We start from the raw sequence: 17,561 nt of genomic DNA, 5'->3' as shown, positions 1-17,561 counted from the left end.
GGGAGTGGGAGAAGTGGAATTTTCTTTTTGAAGGTGTTCCAAGCCCCTGACCTGAAAATTTTCCCAGTACTATTTCCGTCAATGACTATTCTAATCATTGTCGCATTGGCATAACTACCGACGACAATTTGCAGTGATGTTAGGTCTAAAATGACCTCCATTGCTGCTGTCAGACATGTTCTCATGGCACCTGTGATGCAGATACATGCCAGTCTCTGTACTTTGCACAGGTTTTGCCTTGCTGTACGTTGCTCTAGTTTTGTATACCAAGCAACTGCTTCATAGGTAATCATGGGTCATGGTATACATCATGGTATACATCCATGGACCGCACGCGCCTTCGTTATGGTATGGTCAAGTATGGTCTTTTACATGCTGAGCAAATATTTATCTCTTTATCTCCAATCCTTTTTTTTGCTGAATACTACAGTGAGGTGTTTATCAAAGTTGTAAATTCTTGGTATGTCATCCACTGGCAGTTGGAGGAGTCGAATTTTCTTTTTGAGGATGTTCGAAGCCCCTGACCTAAAAATTCTCCTATAGTACTGAATCTGTCAATAACCATTCTAATCATTCATCATCAATTAAATACCCTTAATTTCTAATGTATAAGATAAAAGTCATTTACAACTTACAACCATTCCCCGTCCTTGGTCTTTTGGTCCTTTTAATACTTGACTTGTGTTTATTTGACTGTTATTATATGAAGTTTTTTTACTTCTTTTGAATGTTTTCTCTGATATTTTAGCTTGGGCCTGAAAATGAGACTTCACCGTCTCGAACCCCACCCCCCTATTTGTAAAAAAAATAATATATTATTTTATATATAAGATTGTGAGTATTTTTTGATTCCCTCATTTTGGGGAGGATATTCGTTAAATTTAGATTGGTGTAGATTTTTTATTTTGATTAGTATTATTCATATCTTTTGAGATAGTTTTATTTAATACTACATATTATCTTATTATAAATTTCTTCTTTGGATGGGTAATTACCCCCATTACCCCTCTCTTATGCGCTCCAGTCTAATGCCATGTTAAAATGTATGACTTTGTGCATCAATATCTCAATATCTAGGTTCAAGAAAATTCTCAAAAGAAATCGACGTGCCTACAGGGTAGGGGAGTTACTAGAAAATACACTGTAAATTTCAAGTAGGTATATCGTATTTTCAAAATCCCCGTATACCTCTTTAACTATCAAGATAATCTTGATTTTAACTGTTTTTGATATCACAATATCACAGTAATCATAACTTTATTCAGGTATCAATTAAATTATTTATAATTGTCATGTGTTGAGCTATAACCTAAGTAGTATACTAATAATATAATCACTAATAATGTTATTCCCTTTTTACTTATTTATTTTTTTCATATTCATATTGCACAGACCATACTTTTAATTTTTTTTGAAATTACATTTTTATTTTTTTTTTGTGATTTTGTGAATTATTGTTATAAGATCTCAAAAATATAAATCGTCTTTATTATAGTATGTATAGAAAAATGCCTTTAATTACAGTAATAAAGAAATTAACTACAATTTGGTTTTCTGGGGGCCATAAACATCGCACCACATATGCACGCTAGACATAGAAAATTGTCAGTATTACAATAAGTATCAAAACTAATTTTACAACAATCTCAACAAATGATGTATATCATCATTTATTTTATTATAACATAGAGACTTCACGCGTACTAAAATTTGCGCATAACTGAATAAACAAAAAATACAGGTTCATCTTTGTTCGACATATAACTGTTTGATAATATTAATGCTTTAGAACAATAAACAATGTTATATTAATTTTTGAAATATATATTCCAAATGTATGTGTATTACATTAGAATAATTTTGAAAAAGAGAAAAAATTAAGTGGATTTGACGTCTATGTGTGTGAATTTTAAAAATCAACAGATTACCAAAAAATAAAACTATTACAATTATACAGAAAAAAAAAAACGTATAAATGACATATAGTGATGAGCAAATGCAAAACCATGACTGCCTTGTTTTTAGTCTTTGTCTTACTAAATAAAATACTCTTGCAAGTCTTGCATTTTTTTAATAAATTTTTACTAGATGCTACATTGAAAACCTTTAAATAAACAGTATATATTTTTGGTAATCTAATTCAAATAAAACTTTAAATGATTATTTTAGAATTATGTCCTAAAATGCTTAGTTTCGGAGATACAGGATGTGGAAGTTTAATTTTTATTTCGATTGTTTTCATATAATTTCTGAAGTACCGTCAATATTTGGACACAAATTGGTTTTTGACATGAGAAATTTGATTTTGATGTCAATATGACTGCTGTTTGTAGGGGGCACCACCTACATATGTTTTAATCTTTGAGTTTTAACTGTTTTGAAGAGTAATAACTTTTCGTCCGTACCTGTATAAACTATCGAGTGAAAAAATATACATTTCCGTGATTTTTTAAAAATCGCTGCGAGCAACCGTTCTTAAGGATGTTTAGAATGGAAATAGTTTACAGTTTATTTTTTTAAAATTAATCATAAATTTTTCTTCGAAAAAATGATGATAACACGAAGTATTTTTTACTTTATTTCTTAGATAATTATATTCTGAATAGAATGACATATCACAAATATGTCAACTATTGACATTTTTAATTTAAAAAAATAGTGTTTTAAATTAGTTTTATTTTTTGAGTGCTATGTTAAATGCACTAATTTTTAATGAAGAATCCTTGGAAAAATAGATTTGATCGTCTAATGTTTTTCGTGAAAATCACATTTTTAATCATAACTCAATCTTTTCAATAGCCATTTTGGGTGAAACAGGAAGTGACTGAAAATGATTGAATACGTCAATCAATCCTGAGTTGTGGTATGTACTAACACAATCATACGAACTTTCAGTATTTTATCGGAAAAAATCAGTTAACCCTATAACTGTTGAAGCCACTTTTGAAGAACACCCGGTATACAACATATGTTGAAAACTATTTTATTAGCTATAAACTGTAAAGTATATCTATAATTTCTTTTTTTCAGATGGCTACTAAGTTTTTTAAAGGTCTGACACGTCGAAAAACTGATTCCGATGGATCTGGAAGTGAGATGGCGAGGTGTTTAAACCTCTTGGACTTGACAGCTCTAGGTGTAGGATCTACTCTAGGTACTATTTAATTTTTAAAAGTAGAATTATTTTATTATTGGTAGCTGGTAGGTACTGAAACAAGCGAACTGTTCATTCAACCAGCAGCGGCTCGTGAGTTCTTAATGAGGGTGGGCACAGTCACCACATGAAAAGAACTTATCTACTATTTATGGTACCATAAAGTCTATCTTTCTATGTTGTTGTTTTCATCGAGGTTTTCATTCTAGAAATGACGTCATTATTTGATCGTATAAAATAATCTAAGGTAAAAAGTATAAGGTAAAAATATCATCATGTACTCAATTCTACAGGATGTTTCAAAAAAAATGTGCCATCTCTCGTGGGGAGATTCCTCACGTAAAAATAAGATTTATTTTTTATATCAATACAGGTGTGATTCTGCTTTGCATTGCTTCATTTTTTGCACTTTTTTTCGTAGCTACAGGCCGGTTAAAGCAAAGGTTAAAGTTTTAATTTTTCCGATTTATTATAATTTTCTTCCAAGTAGTTTTTGCGATTCGAATGAAATTTTGAGGGTAAAAGTTAGTATAAGTGCGTGTATAATAAATTATACTACTTACTCTTGTTAACAAAATTGTATAAACCGTTTAATGTTTTTAGTGACACATATACGCTAAATATTTTACTTTAGATTTTTTCTTGTCTTTGGTAATATAATCTTCTCTTTTAAAAGGTAACATACTATTAGTGCGATATAGGTATTATTTCAATGCTAAAAAAGTCGTCGGATTAAAAGTTATCTCTTGATATTTTGTCGATTTCGCTCTCCTTGATGAAATATAAGCAATTTTATTAATTTGCATTAATTCAAGTCTTAGCAATCTTAACGTCATTAGCTGGCCAAAGTTGTAAATGCAAAGATATTTAAAAATATCTTTTTGTAAATAAGTACTCACTGATTGTGATTAATAAAATTGCGTTTACCTGTCTCATAAGGGAGCCCGACATCGACAAAATATCAAGAGGCAACTTTTAATCCGACGACTTTTTAGCATTAAAATAATATATCGCACTAATAGTATGTTACCTTTTAAAAGAGAAGATTCTATTACCAACAACAAGAAAAAATCTAAAGTAAAATATTTAGCGTATATATAGGGTGTCCCAGAAATAAGTGCAAATATTTTAAGGGGTGGTAGATCTCGATAAAAGAAACATATTTTCTCTTTATCGTTTTTCAAATAAGTCCAAAATAACGGAGTTATTTTACTTCAAAAATTTCCAAAAAAAAATGATTTTTTGCTAAAATTTTGAGAACCACTGGATCTTTTCTGGATTTTCTTTCTTGTAAATTTAATCTAATACCTATGTTGCCATATTATCAGGAAATTATGTTTTTTAACTAAAAACTGAAAAAATTTCCAAAAAATTTCGAATTTTAAAAAAAAATTTTCGCGAAAAAAACCTCTTAGGCTTGTTTCTGGGGTTGAACTATACTACCAGTTAAAATATTTGCACTTATTTCTGGGACACCCTGTATATTTATTTTTTTGTTGTCATTCATCATTAGTAGTTATAATTCCTAGTTGCTATTAGTTTGATTAAAAATTACAAATTACGTACTGGTAGTATAGTAAACAATGAGAACGAAATAGTTATGAAATATTTAAAAATGTCTAATGGTGATAAGCTGATTTTGAGGGGCAAGTTCAAAGTTGACCCCGAGCTTTCATATTCCTGTTAAATATTTAGATCAGAAAAAAAACACTAAAAACATCATCATCATCATCATTTTCAGCTTACTCAACCATTTCCGATTATGGTGTAGTCTCCCTCACATACCTACTCTCTTTGTAGTTGAGCCTATTGTTGTCTGTTGTTAGCTATGTAGGCCAAAATTATCCCAGCTAATTTCCTAATACCATGGTCTCATCTCAGGTTCGGCCTTTCTCTAGATCTCTTATTTCCTATTCTGCACCATGCTGTAATTTTTGTGGCCCATCTGTTATCTATTCTTCTTGTCAAGTGTCCTGCCCATTGACATTTCAAGGATTTGACTCTGTGGATGACATCTATTACCTGGGTCTTTTGACCTATCCACTCTATTCTTTTACTGTCTCTCTTGGTTATTCCCAGCATTTTTTTTTGAGCGACCTGCAGTTTCCTTATGATATGATGTCCGTTTTACTAAAAAGCATATTAAATATTAAATTGTGAAATATTGGAAGCGTAGATAAATAACAATGGGAAAAAATATCAGAAAATAGTTTTTGCATTCTTCATTATTGTACTGGAAATATAATTATTATCTCTCAATAATTTATAATCTCTTTCATTTCTTAATATCCAATCAGCAATATATGTCTTAACCAGCTGTTTATTGACATTTCGTAATAATTGAAATTTTAATCATACAGTATTGGAATGTAGTTCCAATACTATATGGGTTTGAAAGTTGTAGACAACGATGAATGATGAAATTAAATGACTGAAATATCGAAAAGGACTAAGAAGCATTTTATTTTAATATACATTACATAGTGATACGAAGTACACAGTACACAGGGCAACCAGGATAGGGTGGGCTATTGCATCTACGAAATGACGAGCTTCAAAAGAAATATAATCGATATACATAATAATTATTATTTACTACTTATTAATAATTACAACACGTCTTGCATTCTCATATTTTTAAGAGCTATGCCTGTAACCTATAATGAATGTGTTTTCCAGTTTTTACTTCATTTTACTTCATTTATAGAACGCTGTGATTTAGAAGATTCAAAACACTATACCTATACACAGAGTTGCCCATTAGTCTGCGGGAGCCTCAATATCGTTATTGTTGACGAAAATAGTTTTATACAAATGTTGCATGGTTTATAAATGCGCACATCCTAAAAAATTTGTTGTATAGGGTGCCCCAAAGCAAAATAATGATACAGTTGTAAAATGTAGAATGTGGAATGAGTAAGAGGGGGGGTTAATCACTGCAACCTTAAAGATCTATTGTGCCCCCCTTCCTTGAGTCATCACACGGTCTACAACCTATCATATATACCCCTGTTGTAGAGGGGACAGGGCATTTCCCATCCTTCCCCGACAACAGCTCTTCCTCCGAGGGTACACACCCTTCCACGGTTGGAGTTTGGCCCTCCGTGCCGCCCTTCACAGTCGAGGAGCTTGCCTCCGGCTAAGAAACCCGTGAGGTGGAGGCTGGAGAATCTGTCTGCATTTTATCCACCTCTTTAACTTGGTCTCTCCTTAGACCTGATACCGCTGTTGTCCCGTATCAATAATAGAGGATATGTCCCTCTTTCTCTATTGCCTCCGTGGATTTTAGGTCAATTTCTATTGTGAGGACCTGATCATGACCCTCCTCCCTCGAGTTGATGACTCGCCAGCTCGATGTCCTTACATTGAAGTTCTGACCCTGGATAAAGCTCAGCAGGTAGGTGGTGTTTTTCCCCTGCCTCCTAGGTAGACAGACCGTGATGGCCGCCCCTTTAGGGATGTTTTCTCCCTTCACTGCAACCAGTTCCGGCCCCTGCCAATTTTTAAGCTTAGGTGCGATTTCCACCAACCAATTCGCCGATTCTTGAGATACACAATCTATGAGGATCATGATTGCCCGAAAGTGTATCCCCGCAAAACGCAGCTGACCCACATTTTGTAGATCGTTGTGTTGCGATCCGATCGCCACTACTTTGTCCAGTATAGCCTCTTCTAGAGACGTTTGCTGGTCGGTGGTCAGAGCAACCTCTGGGAAATCCTTTGGCACCACCGCCATTTTCACTTGTCCAGCAATATCGGCAAAGCTGGTGATACGTCCCTGCTTGCCTCCCGGTGATGGACGGCTTTCCATCCTGGCTTTTTTCTCTCCCTGCCGGAGAGGAGGTGAGAGGTTCTCGCTCCCTCTCTTGCCCTTTGATCGAGATGAGTCAGGTTGTTTCTTGGTTTCTTTACCTTTTCGGAGGAGTGTTTTCGCTTTTGCTTCCTCTGGAGCAAGTCCTTTGTGGAGCAGTTGGAAGTATCTCCGTGCTTCTGATCCGCTAAGACCTACCCTCAGAGGAACGTCTAGCCCGCCCGGTTGACCCAGGCCGGGTAGACGAAACGGTAGCTTGTGTCGCTTATTGGGTCTAGAGCTAGGCTCCCGACCCTTGCTGGAGAAGGTGGTATAGCTTGTGTGCCACTTGTGGAGGATGATCCCAAGCAAGTGTCAGCCGCCCTTCTTCTAGTTTCCTTTAGATTTGGTCCCTTGGAACTTTCATTTGTAATTTTCCCAGTGTCGCTATGGGGCCTCCCTACAGCTTCACCGGTGATATTTTTAATGCTAGATCTCATGTGTTCCCACGAGTTGCTAGGGATAGTCGGTCCACTTCCGCATGGCAGAGCCCCGCATGTCGAAGTAAGGGGTAAATACAATGGGGTGCCCCTTGATGCCCCAAGTTTGACGCCAGTAATGGCTAGTCTTCTATCTAGCCACGCATCCCTTTGACCTGGTCCCGCCACCGTAGGATTTAGGTTTTTGGTGAGGTTGTCTCCTCTTGGTCCAAGCGGTTAAGCCAAGACCCCCCCCACACCCTCTACCCGCGAGACATGACCACAGTCAGTAGAGGGTGACTGGTATGACGGACCGAGGTAGCCTCGTCCAGCATCGTTATATGTGCAATTCCCTGGCCACGATACTACAGCCAGTGACAAGACGATGAGTGAGATGCTTGTTAGATCAAGCCAGGCGCTAGAGGGATTCCCCCCAGCACCTGACCAGGAACTTCTCCACCAACGACAAGGTCTTGCATCTCCTAGGGGAAGGATAAAGTTGTAAGTTTTGTTAAACAGTATCCCCATCTTTCTGTACGGAATTAGATTCAGCATGAAATTCTGCATATAGTAGACTATTTTTATTTGAAGCCTTAATGCGGTGTTATCATACTGCCCTATGACCGAAAAAAAACGGCGATGATCATGGGTTCTTTCTTCGATGATCATGGGTTCTTTGCTTATTTTTTTATTAAAAGATAAGTCCAAATTGGTAATTAAAGGACAACATTATTTTATTTTTAGGTCTTGGAGTGTACGTATTGGCCGGATCTGTCGCCAAAACCGTCGCCGGACCCGCAGTTTGTTTATCCTTTCTAGTTGCGGCAGTCGCCAGCGCTTTCGCAGGTTAGTAACCTTTTAATTCATATTAATGCGGCACCCATATATTAATTAGAGATTAAGAAAGAGAAATGAATGAATAATGGGTTTAAATCTTTTAAATTTATACGACCTAGACAACACTTATTTTTACTGACGTAAACTAGATTAGAATCTAATAACCAGTTTTTTTCTTAATAAACTGATAACGGTATTAAATCTGAAATGTCCTCTGAAATAAAAGGTTAAAAAAATTGTTAACTAAAAAGGGTATGAACGTATATAGTATGCGGTAACTCAAAATATTTTGGCATCTTGAATTTTGGGTGTATAAAGGATGGCGCCTCTCATACGCCGCGGAGGTTTGAAGGAGAACGACAGTTTGTATTGAAATTACATTTTGTGAGCATATATGTAGGTTAATTCAAAGCATTTTTTGAAAATATAGAGAGTTATACAGGGTGTCCCCAAAAAAGTTACATATCAAAGTTGTGTTTTTTGTAATGGAACACCCTACATATTAATTGATTTTCGCATTCTGGTAGAAAAATAAAGGTAAGTTTTATAAGAGAAGTATATGACTAAAATGTAAGGTTTTTGACATATTTAACATTTACATTTTTTTAAAACTTAATCCAAAAAGTTATACAGAGAAAGTACAGAGTAAAAAAATACAGAGACAAAATTAATATTGAACATTGGTCACCTATAAAAGTATGTTACTCTCGTATTTTAAATGGAACACCCAGTATATTACTCCGATATTCAATGGAAGATTCATGTCTCTTCAAAATACTACTACCTACCCTCAAACAAAGATTTTCCTAGATATTTTCATTTACATGATTTGATCTGAGTAGATCTTTATTATTTGATAAAAACTAGGTGGCTGGTAATATGTCTGACTTTAATCAACATAGCTGTCTAATTAGTCCAACTTTAGCAACTAGTTATCATTTTGTCTCAGTTAAAATAAAAACATTTCTCAGAAATTTGCCGAAAATGCAAACTTATCCTACATCAGAGAGAACTGATATGATTCTATTAGTTTGTTAATGCAGTGTGCATTCACCAATTAATATAATACTTAAATGCCCCCGATTTTATCTAGTCTGCTTTTTTATGGGGATATATTAAAGACAGTGTTTACAAAACTCGACCAACTAGTGTCGACAACATGAGAGAAATTATTACTGCTTTTCTAGGTAGAACTCCACATATGCCTTTTAAAATGAAAAGACCCTTTTGACAAGACAATGTAGTTAACAGGAAAGGAAGCATTTTGAGCATTTGATTTCAACTAGCTAATTTTTGTCTTATAATTATAGATTTATATCTAGTTTTAATTCTGTAATAATTAAAATATGTTTTAAATGTGTATCTTTTTATTACCCTTGAGTATTTTAATCTAGAATCTTTAATTTTTGTTAAATTAACAAAAGGTATATCACACAGCCACTAGATTTTTTCAAATAATAAAGATTTACTGACGCAAAATCATAAAAATTAAAATATCTGGGAAAATGTATATCTGAGGGGTAGGCAACCTTTATAATATTTTGAAGATATATAAATAACCCATTGAATACCGGAAAAATATACTGGGTGTTCCATTTAAAATAAAGGAGTAACTTGCTTTTAAAAGTGACTAATGTTCCATATTAATTTTGTGTCACCCTGTATAACTTTTCGGGTCAAATTTCAATTTGGTTTAACATACAATGGTTACTGTAATTAAATATCAGGTTATACAAGGTCAACTAAAATTTAGGTAGCTGTTATCGAAATTTAAAATTTAGTCTTCATTTTCACAGAATGTGAAATATGTAAAAATCCTTAGATTTTAGGTATATGCTTGTTTAATAAAACTCGCCTTTAATTTTTTCCTAGAATCCGATTATTTTCCTAGAAATCAATTAATATATAGGATGTTCCATCAGAAAAAACACAACTTTGATATGTAACTTTTTTGGGGGACACCCTGTATAATTCTATATATTTTTATAAAATGCTTTCAGTTAAACTACATATGCTGTCAAAATTTAATTTCGATGTAAACTACCGTTCTCCTTGGAGCTTCCGCGGCGAATTAGAGGCGCCACCCTGTATACAGGATGTCAAAAAAATAGTGTATCAAACTTTGGTGTGAGATTCTATAGATAGAAATAAAACAAAAAGTGCCTATATACCTTAAAATGCTTCCCGAAAAGTTACAGCCCTCGAAAGGGTAAATAAAAATAATATATTTTGTTTATTTTTAAGAACATTTGTAAACTGTTTCTCTTGAAATTTGGTACTCTTACACATAGTTTAATGCCAAAACGAATGGCCAGTGTATAAAATTACGTAACTGTCCTTAAAGGGTACTTTCCATTAGGGTAGAAAGTACTACTTGTGCTACTTTCTTTATCGTTATAGATACAGTATACAGATAGTAATACCCTAATACCTAGGAGAATGAGAACTGCGCTACAGCTTGAAGACTGTGGCCAGCGGTAGATAGCCAAAACAGCAAAACACTACTAGAGCACAGCAAGAACCTAATACGCATAATTATACTTATAATTATTATTAGTAAAAGGTGGAAATGGAAAATTATTATTAGTCCATAGCTGGAAACTGCCTCAAGGGAGTAAGAAAAAAAACACAGAGCACCTGCTGTGCCACTGTCCGGCACTGAAATACCAACGCTTTAAAACTTTAGGGCAAGGTTTTCTGGAGAGACTAGAGGAAGCAGAAGGAAGCCAACATCAGCGACATCAGGAACTTTGCAAAGAGTTGGAAGTGTTTTAACGCAAAGAAAGAATGAAAGGAAGATTCAGTACAATAATTCAGTGCTCATGGCCTCCGAGTGAGGGATCAAACATGATCCCAAACACCAGCAAACTAACCTAACCTAAATACCTAGGAGATGTAGATATATTATAATTTATTTCATACAAAGCATGATCTTTTGTATAGCTTTCTAGAAACACAAGCCAACTATATTTCCTAGCGCTTCTGTCTTTTTTTATCTCTCATATTCCATCGTTTTTTCTCCCAAAATTGCCTATTAGAATATTCGTCTTGACATGACTTCAATAAACACAAGCAATTATTTATAATTGAACAAATTCAGGCGCATCAATTTGAAGAAATAAAATCACATGAAGTATTTTGTTATATCAAGGCCCCCTGTACCTCAATTAAATCCAACTTAAGAAACCAGTTTAACAAACAGGTTAACAAAGTTAAGAAGTAATTTTTTTGAGCGTTTTCAATGATGTAATAATAAACCGCAATTTTATACAGTTTTAATTTTTATATATTTAACAGATGATTGATCCTTCATTACTACTTAAACATTTAAAAATAAATAAATAAATATGAAAACTATAGTGGCGTGTCTACCAGGGGAAGGGGGAGAAAATGCACTGGCCTAATAGCGCCAAAGCAAAATAGACGCTGAAGAAGTCTGAAGAAGTCTGAAAAATTCTGAAAACTTTTTTACAATATCGTCCCATTGCTGCCAAAAGTCACTAACTTACTTTTTATCACTTCCGAGAAAAATGCGTCTAAAGATGAATTGCATTGCATAAAGATGTAATAGTTAGTAACTATTCGGTATTAAAATAAAACATAAATAGCCAGAAATCGTAGTTAATGACTTTTGCAATCGATTCTCCGCTTCAAAACATAGTTAGTGATTGAATTTGGTTGTTCGGAAAAATGTTAGTTAGTGACTTTTGGCAGCAATAGGACGATATGATAGATTAATAGAGGTTATATTAATTACTTTTGATTAATTATCCACCAATTTGTGTTAATTCAAACTGGAGAAGAAATTTCAAAAATGTTTAGAAGTAGGAATACCGGGTGCGTCTCAAAAGTGGTTCACCCCTATAACTTTTTTTATTTTTTCAGTTAAAAAAAACGGTATGTTAGTTTTAAGGTTAGTATATGACATAAATTAGGATTGATTGACATATTCAATTGTTTTTGGTCACTTCCTGTTTCAACGGAAACGACTACAACTTTTGATTTTTAAATGGCAACCTCGGTATTTTTTTTACCTTATTCGATAGAAAATAACACTCTGAGTAGAATGGCATATCATATGTTAACTTTTGACATTTTCGCATACGATTTATTTGAAATTATAACTTGTGGTTCGTAACGAAAATTTGACTCGAAATACCAAGTGTGTGGTATCAAATTATTCGTAAAAAATGCTTTTTCCAAATGTGCTAATGAGCCACCCTCGTTCCATATGAAAAAATTGAGATATGATTAAAAATACGATTTGAGCACTTTCTAACTGGCCAGGACAAAATACTAAAAACATTAGACCATGAAATCTATTTTTCCAAGGCTCCTCGATTAAGTATTAGTGTTTTTAACATAGCCATGGCACTCTAGATTGAATTTTAAAATACGATTTTTTATTAAAAGAGAATGTCAAAAGTTGACATATGATATGTCATTCTATTCAGAATGTCATTTTCTATCGAATAAAGTAAAAAATACCGAGGATGCTATTTAAAAACCAAAAGTTGTAGTCATTTCCGGTGAAACAGGAAGTGACCAAAAAAATTGAATACGTCAATCAATCCTAATTTATGTCATATACTAATGTATATGAAATCTCGTTTTTTTATCTGAAAAAATAAAAAAAGTTATAGGGGTGAGCCACTTTTGAGACGCACCCTGTATCTTAATATTTCTACTCTAAGATACAAATATGAGATTATAATTTATTTTTTTGACTAATTTATATAAATTTTGCTGATTAATGGTTTGAACCCAGCGGCCTTTTTTTAGCTACGCCACTGAGACAAAATAATAATTGACATAAAAAACTTCATTGTACAATTTTGATAAAAAAAATGATTTTTAAATTGGAATTTGAAGGTCTTCCCAATATATTTAGTTAAATTTGAGATATACAAAAAGTATACCTACAAAATAAACCAATAGTTTCATTGAGATACAAAGAATTAATTAAGGAATATCATTAATTACATTCCTCTCTCGACCTAATATTGAATACGAATCAAATATACTTGATAGTTATTTGGATAAGGGCTTCATATACTAATTACCCTTAAGTAATAACGTAGTCAAGCTGTAGTACACTTATAGATATCAATGTAATCACGTAACAGGTCCGGAAATATCTGGAAAAAAACCACTCACTTGTTGAATCGTTGCGTTACTTATTGTTTGTCAGATCAAGAGAACCCTACAAATTTCATATTCTTATCTTTATTTTTGATGATACCTAGATGTAGAAAAAAATGATCCGAAATCTCTTTCTCAACGGTGAGCTTGTAGACCGGTAAGAGGAGGCCGGGACAACTCAAGCAGATACAGGATATTTTTCACGATAACTTAAAGGGGATTAACTTGCAGAATCAGTGGAAGAAGCAGCGCCCAATAAAACGCAATGGCGAGACATTATAAAAACTCATTAAAACGACAACCAAAGGTAAAGAGCAACAAGTCAATGAGATTTTTGAAGTCCGGAGCTACAGGAAGGAGAGATAACATCACGTGTCGGGCTCCAGTCAGAAACGCTCATGAAAGAAAACTAACCATCTTCTGAATGCGTGATCAATACTCGTCCGATAATGTAGTAAGTAAGTAAGGTCAGCCAGAGAAAAAATTTCCAATGGGTTTAGAAGTCGTCATTAGTGATGAGCAAAAAAGTGCAATACCAAGAAATTCCTTAGTCTTTCAGTGCTATTAATTAGTTCTTGGTTCTTGCAGATCTTCGAGTAACAATCTAAAGGAAGTCTTGCACTTCTTTTAGATTACTACTAGCAGTACTTTTTGCATAGAAAATATTATTTTTAAAATAAGTTTTTCAAGTAATTGATTGCAAATGAAACTATAGTTTTCTTTCGATATAATATCTCTATGTACACCGCCATATACCGCCTAACATCTAGGTTTTTATTTGACATCCATATTTTGCTTCAGGAGTCTGTTATGCGGAATTTGCAGCTAGAGTGCCGAAAGCCGGCTCAGCTTACGTTTACAGCTACGTTAGTGTAGGGGAATTCATAGCTTTTGTTATAGGATGGAACTTAATATTGGAATATGTTATTGGTAAGTATTATCAATGCAATTTGGCACAATTACATGAAGTAAAATAGAATACATGTTTTTATTCTTGCAGGTACGGCTAGTGTGGCTCGTGGTTTAAGCAATTACATAGATGCCCTGACTAATAATACTATCAGGGACCATTTTGAAGAATGGGTCCCAATGAATGTTAACTACCTAAGCCCGTATCCTGATTTTCTTTCCTTCGGATTGGTATTACTTTTGACATGTAAGTGGTTATGTTTTTAATATAGATCTTAAACTACAAGAAAATATATATATACTAATATAATAAAAAATTATATTTAAAAATTGAAGAATTAAGAGTTCTATTTCAGAGAAGATTGTTTTTAAAAACATCCCATTTTTTACCTTACCATAAATGAATTGTATTGGCTATCTTATGACAGGGTTATCGACAGGGTTGTTTTTGTTACGCTTAACTTTGTGAAACACCGTTCAATAATTTCGTGTGGTCAATTTTTCTAAAATTAAATCTTTACCATATTTTTACGGTCAGAACCATATCTCCTGAGCATTTTTTTTATTATATACCGTTTTAGAGAAAACATGAAAATATGATGAATGATTTTTTGACGAAAAATGAACGCCACAACACAATTTGCAATTTTTTCAATTATCATTTCTTTTGAAGTAATTTGTGGCAATATGATAGGGGATTTGAGTGTTATGGTGAAACTATACACCATTTATACACAATACACTACCTATGAACTGCCCACTCATGTCGGACGTTTTGATTGGCGTTTTAGATGCGAAATGCTTGGGTAAAGGTTAGAGGTCGCGAAGCGTTACCAGCTTCATTAAATGGACTTCGCTTGGTCCTTGAAAAAGATGGAATGGGAAACTAACGCAATATGATATATGCAAGCAGCAATTGAACAAGCATGAGCGGAACAGCTTATTTAAGGCAAGTTTAGCAGGTCGAAGGGAGACAATAACAAAGTATAGGGCTATTTTTACAAATTTTTGTTTTCTGTTTTGTATACTTGAGTATTAACGACATATTACGGATTTTTCTTTAATATCGTTAGTAATGTCTATTTTATAAAACCCGAACTGTATCGGTAGTTTTTTGAGGTTTTTAAATATAGTAGAGATCAAGCAGCGTAATTATGACGTTTCGGAACAATTGTCACCAAAAACAATCTCGTCGCTTATTTAAAAAATTACATCCAAAAGTAATGATTGAAAATTGCAATTATCGCGATCCATATTTCGCTCTTAGAAATTGACCAAGGCATGTGTTGGCAATTTAACATGAATCAAAAAACAAAAAGGCTCAGGAGACATGGTTCGTCTGACAGAACATTATTATTTTAGAAAAATTTACACAAAATAACTTTTCTTCATTAAGAGACCGACTCATCAACTTAATATATAAAAAAAACAACCCCTTGATAACCATGTATAATATCTTCTTCTTCTTTCTCAGCCTAGTATCCATCCAGTGTTGGATATAGGCCTCTCTCGTTTTTCCATGCCTTTCGCGATCTCTAGCCATTCTTATCCATTGTCTTCCGGCCACTGCCCTGACGTCATCGACCCATCTCTTTTTTGGCCGGCCCTCTTCTTGTTGTTCCCCTAGGTCCCCATAGGATTACCTTTTTGGGGGCATCGGTCTGGATCCTGTTTTACCACATGTCCCATCCATTGCCACTTCAGACTGCCACTTCTTTTAACGACATTTACTTAATTTTGTTTTTTTGGACGTAGTGGGTATTTCAGTTATTTTTTCCTTAATGGTGACTCCCAACATGATTCTTTCATGGCTCTTTGTGCTACACGTAGTTGTTGTGCTGTTTTTCGGGTAATTGCCAAATTCTCTAAGCCATACGTAAACACAGATAGGATGCAGCTGTCGTAAACCTTTTTCTTTAGGTTCATGGGCACCTTATTATCCGTGAACAATATTGCTCATTTTCAAAATGTACCCATGGCAAATGGATCCTGCGTTTTATCTCCGTATTTTGGTTCCTGCCAGCTTGATTTGTTGACCGTAAATAGTATATACATGGTCTACGTTTTCCAATAAGTACGGTTGGTTCAACGGTAATGTTATGGATATTGTTGCTCATTATCTTGGTCTTCTTCAAGTTCATTTTAAGGCCAATTTTCTGGGATTGGTCATTTAGCTCATTTAGCATGGTGTTTAGTTCTTGAATGTCGGTGCTCAGCAAGACAATATCGTCTGCAAAGGCCAAATGTAGAGGTATATTGTATTCTGTTGTTTTTTCAATAACTGTTTTAATTGTTTGTAGATGATCGATGGTACTAAAACCTTTTCGAAAGCCTGCCTGTTCTATTGGCTGATAGGAATCTAGTTTCGTAGACAGTCGGTTGTTGATAATCCTAGTGAAGAGCTTGTATAGATGCGAGAGAAGGCTTATTGGTCTATAATTCTCTATATTTGTAAAATCTCTTTTTTTGTATAATAGCACAACTTCTGCGTTTTTCCAGCGTCCGGGATTCTACCCTCCATCAGACATTTATTTAACAATACTTCCACGGCATCCACTAATGGTTTTCCGCCCATCTTCAGCATTTCAGGTGTAATACGATCTTCTGGGCTTTTGCCATTTTTTATTTGTCGAAGTGCGTATTTAATTTCTGTGGTTGAATCTTCTGATCCTACGTTTGTGATGCGTTTTTGTACTCTATCTTGTTTGGTATATACAGGCTGAGTAAATTGTTCGTTAAAATTGTGTGGTATTCATTTTTAATTTTATGTTTGTCTGTTGTTATTGTGCCATGTGTGTTTCTTATCTTTATTTTTTTTTTTTTTTTTTTTTTTTTTTTTTTTTTTCGAAATTTTTGAAAACAGTTCTATACACCTTTTCAATTGTTATCCAAATTTGGTTTCCCTTTATATTCCGTTATATTTAAAGGTGTCCGTATGTGTGTTCGGCATCTCTGTCAGTCTTCCTTCTTTCCCTTATTAGTTTTGTCATTTCTGGTTCTTCTCGTTTACGAAGGTGTTTTCATTATAATATTTTCTTTGTTCGCTGTAGTTATGCTGCTTTAGATTTTGAGGAATGGTCGTGGGTGTCTTGATCTCTGAGTGTCTGCGGCCTTAATCTCTTTTCAAGCTCTTTTTGATATGTTTCCTGATTTAGTTACAGAGCTTCCCCTGTAGGAAACATTGATCTGGTAATTAATTTTCTAATTTGTATATTAGTATAGATTTGTATTTTGGCGCGTCTCTCTCTTT

The 17,561-nt window shown here is 34.0% G+C and overlaps 1 protein-coding gene across 1 annotated transcript in view; it reads left to right on the top strand.

Moving 5' to 3' along the window:
• Positions 1-291: 291 nt before the first annotated feature.
• Positions 292-17,561, top strand: part of LOC115884723 (cationic amino acid transporter 3-like) — a gene marked incomplete at its 3' end in the record, with an annotated part of 25,145 nt that continues 7,875 nt past the window's right edge. Inside the window, exons 1-5 of the mRNA XM_030903367.1 lie at positions 292-348; positions 3,031-3,154; positions 8,168-8,269; positions 14,204-14,332; positions 14,403-14,558. Coding sequence (XP_030759227.1) covers positions 292-348; positions 3,031-3,154; positions 8,168-8,269; positions 14,204-14,332; positions 14,403-14,558 — 568 coding nt within the window. The remainder of the gene's footprint in view (positions 349-3,030; positions 3,155-8,167; positions 8,270-14,203; positions 14,333-14,402; positions 14,559-17,561) is intronic.

Source organism: Sitophilus oryzae, unplaced genomic scaffold (genome assembly GCF_002938485.1).
Source record: "Sitophilus oryzae breed Bouriz unplaced genomic scaffold, Soryzae_2.0 scaffold_344_pilon_pilon, whole genome shotgun sequence".
Classification (NCBI taxonomy): domain Eukaryota; kingdom Metazoa; phylum Arthropoda; class Insecta; order Coleoptera; family Curculionidae; genus Sitophilus; species Sitophilus oryzae.
The sequence above is the reverse complement of the archived record's forward strand: the minus strand, read 5'-3'. Positions and strand labels throughout refer to the sequence as shown.